This window comes from Gavialis gangeticus, unplaced genomic scaffold, assembly GCF_001723915.1.
Source record: "Gavialis gangeticus isolate Ggan-Ray unplaced genomic scaffold, GavGan_comp1, whole genome shotgun sequence".
In the NCBI taxonomy this organism is placed as follows: domain Eukaryota; kingdom Metazoa; phylum Chordata; order Crocodylia; family Gavialidae; genus Gavialis; species Gavialis gangeticus.
This window is the reverse complement of record NW_017729015.1, coordinates 15477758-15482841: the sequence shown is the minus strand read 5'-3', so window position 1 is coordinate 15482841 and position 5084 is coordinate 15477758. Positions and strand designations below refer to the sequence as shown.

The 5084-nt window shown below is 49.1% G+C and overlaps 1 protein-coding gene across 2 annotated transcripts in view; it reads left to right on the top strand.

The window, feature by feature from the left end:
• The window catches only part of AK2 (adenylate kinase 2), a 9579-nt gene extending 4816 nt beyond the window's left edge, over positions 1 to 4763 (top strand). The window contains exons 5-7 of one of the 2 annotated variants that reach the window (XM_019512336.1): positions 1026 to 1098; positions 1548 to 1743; positions 3981 to 4763. In XM_019512336.1, the coding sequence (XP_019367881.1) occupies positions 1026 to 1098; positions 1548 to 1743; positions 3981 to 3988 (277 nt within the window). In that variant the 3' untranslated portion in view covers positions 3989 to 4763. Of the gene's footprint in view, positions 1 to 1025; positions 1099 to 1547; positions 1913 to 3980 lie in introns of those variants that run through there. The other variant, XM_019512335.1, reaches the window with a different exon arrangement.
• The last annotated feature ends 321 nt before the right edge of the window (positions 4764 to 5084 follow it).

Genomic DNA, 5084 nt, shown 5'->3' with positions numbered 1-5084 from the left:
TTTCAGGCTGGACATAAGGAAGAATTTCTTTACTGTCCGAGCCCCCAAGGTCTGGAACAGCCTGCCATCGGAGGTGGTTCAAGCACCTACATTGAACACCTTCAAGAGCAAATTGGATGCTTATCTTGCTGGGATCCTATGACCCCAGCTGACTTCCTGCCCTTTGGGCAGGGGGCTGGACTCGATCTTCCGAGGTCCCTTCCAGCCCGAATGTCTATGAAATCTATGAAATTTCAAGCCAGTCTCAGTCTCTGCTGTACGCTGATGTGCTGTGATACAGTGCTGCTACCCCACCTCAGTGCTTTACTGGAGCACTCCATGCTATCTGTTCTTGTCCTCAGCCTTCCTTGAGCAGAGGATGGCTATCCCACAGCCTGTGGTGGCTGAGGTGAATAAGCCTCTTCTGACTAAGCCAAAACTTTAAACCTAGGCTCTGACAGGTGATGCATTCCCTTGCTATGCTGTCTCTGGTTTTGCTGCTTGGTTTTATAACCTAGAAGCTGAAATACCATTGAGTATCCTTACTCTGGGTGAGACTTGATCATGCAGATCTGGCAAGAATGTGTGCATATGCACACACAGTCTCTCAGAAAGGCGGCAGTGTAGCCTCAGAGCAGTCCTAAGCACATAACCAGCACTCAGGCATCTTGAGCCTGCTTCTTTGCACACAATTTGTCTCGTTTCCAAGACTGACACATAGATGCAGTGAAAGTGAGCGAGGATGGGGGGTGTGCTGCAGAGTGGGTCTTCTGAGCACAGCACAGAGATGACGTAGGCAAGTCTGTATGCAGTCCATAAACCTGCGTTTCCAGACCATTTCCTTATGCATGAGAAACTCATTCTCCATCTCCCAGCACAGCTTTCCTTGGGGGGACTGACATGATGCTTGGTGGAGATCAGTAGAATGTCTTTTCTCAGTAGGAACGTAGCCTTGCTGCCACGGATATCGCCTGTGCTGATCAGAGTTTGGGTGTCCTTGTCATGAACACAGAGGTGCTTTGCTGACCCTTGCTTTCTGTTTCTAGACTGATTCATTCAGCAAGCGGCCGCTCTTACCATGAGGAGTTCAACCCCCCGAAAGAGCACATGAAGGACGATGTACGTGAGCCGCTGAGACATGTTTCCTCTGAAATCTCCTTTGCAATCACCTTGGGTTTGGCTAATGCTGTGCAGCATGTCTGCAAAGCTTGCTTTCTCTCTCTCACACAAACACTCCCCTCCTACTGGGGGTCAACCTTCCCAGCTCGCCCTTTCCCCGCAGGCAAGCTACAGCATGGGCTGTAGATGGTTACGCAGGTTCTGATGCCTCTTCTGGGTAGGCTCAACCTCGCTCCCTTAGTAAACAGCTTTGTGCCCCTGTTCAGACTCCTCACTTGTCCCTTTCTCCAGAGCCAAGCCTTACCCCTCCACCTCCTGTGACCAGCCAGGAGAAGTTGGATGCAGCTGTATGGGTGGAGGAAGGGATGTCCTGCTCTCACAAAAGGTCACTGCTGGGCTGTAGCTTATCTCTGATATTTTTTGGCTGCCTTGGTGTTGCCTTCTCCCAGGTCACTGGGGAGCCCTTGATCCGCCGTTCTGATGATAATGAAGCAGCTCTGAAGACTCGGCTGAAGGCCTACCACACACAGACCACCCCACTGATCAACTACTACACCCAGCGTGGGATCCACACGGCCATCGACGCCTCCCAGTCTCCTGACGTGGTGTTTGCCAGTATCCTGGCAGCCTTCTCAAGAGCAACATGTAAAGACCTGGTTATGTTTATGTAGAGCTCTTGGTTTGTGCAGAGCTCTCTCTTCTCTCTCTGTCTCTCTCTGCTGGGGTCAGGGGTGTAGTCACTAGAGAGTGAAAGAAGGGGGTGATCCTGCAGCCTGAGAGTGGACTGTGCCCATTAAACAAGCACTTGACAGTCTGTGAGCACAGTGGTGTCTGTAAGCGTGAATTGCCTGTAGAGGGCACAGTGAACTAACGCACCCGCCTGTCGCTGCTATAACATGTTGGCCTCTGTTCAGGCTGAAAGTGAAAGAATTCTAGTTTCGTTCACGAGACAAAGTTAATTGGAAAACAGCTGCACTTCTCACTGCTAAGCAGGGGACTCGGCATGAGCCTCACAGGAGGACTGGCAGTCGGGGCTGAGGCATGTGGAGGAAGCTTACAAAATGTCAGGCTGGTGTCACTGTCTGTCCACTACTGCAGATAAAATGTTTTGTCTGCTCGGGGGGGTGGGGGGTAGAGAATGGGTGAATCTAGTGGGGGTGGAGTGTCTGACTGCACGTGTGTGTGTGAGCCCACATGGGTTATCTGTTTAGGGGGGATCAGGTGAATCCAGCGGAAATGTAATGATTGACTGTGTGTGGGCACGCGTGTGTGTGTACAACTTACTATTATTCCATTCCAGGTAAGCAGATACTTGTGCCCCCTTATCCTTGTCCTCTTCTGTCTTGTGTGAGGAGAGCTCTCACCTTTACATCTACATGTAACTGACTCAGTAGAGAGATCTCATGGGGAAGGAAAGGGCAAGTAGGCAATAAGAGGGGTTGAGCTGGGATATCAATTCTTTTTCCTTGTTCCCAATGTCTGAACCTCTAGAGCTTGGTGTACACGCCAGTGATTCGTCAAGGACTCTGAGATAAAGCTATAACTGACACTTTAAGTGCCCTTGAACTCCTCTCCAGCCTGACCTGCTGTGTGACAGCATGGAAATGTACTTGAGTTTCTCAACCTAGGCTAAAAGCGTGACTGAATCCTGCACTGCTGTGTGTTTGTTTAATCCCAGAGGTTATTTTACCACGTTTCGGTGCTGCAGTAAAAAATGAGGCTGGTAAGAAAGTAATGAACCTTGTCCTGTGTGGAAATCCAGCTGCATCGTCAATGCTAGTTGGCTGGCCTTGATAAAACTCAGCCTTTGACCTTCAGTTGGTTTTTCTCACTTGGTGTTTAAGGGGATATAGACTCTCTCCTTCTGCATAGGGCAGGGGTGGGCAAAATGCGGTCTGCGGGCCAGATGCGGCCTGCCAGGCGATTCTATCCAGCCCATGGGGCCTCCCCAAAATTTAGAAAATTAATATTTATCTGCCCCTGGCTGCCTGTCATGCGACTTTCGATGGCTTGCCAAAACTCGGTAAGCAGCCGTCCGCCCAAAATAATTGCCCGCCCCTGGCATAGGGGATATGGACTCTCTCCTTTTGGTGGCTGCTGTAGGGTATGGCCTGTTCAGCCAGAGGGCGTCCTGTCCTCCTTGTTCACGATTTCATTTCATCTGAAAACCACTTAATTCCTGAACATCCCTTCTCAAGAAGTGCAGCCCTCCCCTCCCTATCGAGACTGCTGTAAATAGCCCCAGAAATTGAAAGCAGTCTTGTCACTGCTGGTTTGTGAAAGCATGTGACTGTGCGGAAAGGGGCTCAGAAGGAAACACGGCAGTTTCAGGATTCACTGGCAGTTGTCCCCTGACTTAGCTTCTTGGACTTCTGTTGTTGTATAGATTGTTTCCTCCTGCTGTTGCCACAGGGGTGACCTTGAGGGGGTGGTACGGCTGGCTGGTTTCTGGGCACAGGTGTTTTGAGGGGGCGGTGGTGGGAGACAGGTCACCAGTTAGTCTAGGACAACAAATGTTCAGGGAGTAGGCGGTAATAGATGGGTGTGTCTGAAGCCACTCGCATGCATTTTGCATGCCGAGAGAAAAGTCTCTCCTATCAGAGCAGCTTTTTATCCCAACTCCTGCTTTTGAATCTCTAGAGAGAAAGGGGGCACTGGAAGCAATAAAGTAATGGAAAAGAGGGTTGTTTTTTTTTCTAAGAAGTCATCCTGGATGCGGGAGAGGCTTGGTTTCCCCATGAGAACAGCATGTTCCCCTGCATTCAGTCTGAGTGGCGGCCATGTCGGCCCCATTCCACCATACATCATGATTCATTTGGTGGGTTTTTTTTTCTCCTTAAATCTATGTTTCTTTTTTTTTCTTTGTTTCCATTTTATTCCAGCCGAGTGACTGCGTGAGCCAGATGAGACGCCACCAAAGGCTGCATGCTGTTCCACATCATTCCATCCCTTCCCTTTGGGAGAGAGGGGGGGCTGTGGCAGGGCATGGGGTCGTGGCTGATCAGAGGAAGGGTGGGGAAGATGCCAAAGGCAGACTGGTTTTTCTCATCAGAATCATGCTTAAGAGGAGATTTTTATCTCTCTCAAATCAGCATATGGGGAGGAAGAATGACTGCAGAGTGAAAATGGATTTCTGTGCCAAAGACCAGACCCGAGATCCTTTGCTGTGTTAAGAGGGCTGGACTACCACCCTTCCACTTGGGACTGCAGTGCTTGCTCCATGGTTTCTTATGACTCCAGGGAGGTTGCAGAATGGGTTGTTCTGCTACTTGCCCTCAGCTCCCTACGGTTGACCAAAATGAATGAATGCCTCCTTAGCTCTCAAAAGGAAAGACAAATTTAGTCAGCTTTTTTTCTCCCAATTCATGGAAGTTCTGGCCTTTCTCAGGGCAATCTTAAAATGAAGCTGTGGTGCTCATCAGTCATCTGAGAAGCCATTCACTCCCATATAATGTGTCTAGGGTCCTGAGCTGTAGTCCAAACCTGTCTTCAAGAGACAATGGCTCCTTTCTGATCTTGGCAAAACTAATGTCAAAGAAATGCAAAAGGATATTTCTCCTCTCCCATTTGACTGAAAGTGGCACTTGGATTATTTTTGCCTTTCTTTACAGACCAAATGCTGCCTTGTCTAGTCTCTGAATCAATAAAATGTCTTTTAAATTTTGTATCCGTAGTTGCGTCCTTGTCTTTGACCTATGCACAGTACAGAATGGGAGATTGTAATCAGGTGTGTTATATCGTACTACACCGACACTTGAGAGGGGGACTTTCTGGTTAGCTGCTTTGTGCAGCGCAGATATTGCCCTGCAAACTCTTGACAAATGTTTCCAGCTCCTTGCTACCATAGTAGTGACTTCTCTTGCTGCCCGAGTTCTGCTTTTCTGCATGCAGAGAGTAGAAATGCACCTAACCACCTTTTTGTGCTTTGCCCCCATCTTGGCTGGACCTCATCTTGTGGGCATTTTCCACAGCTGATCCATTTCTAG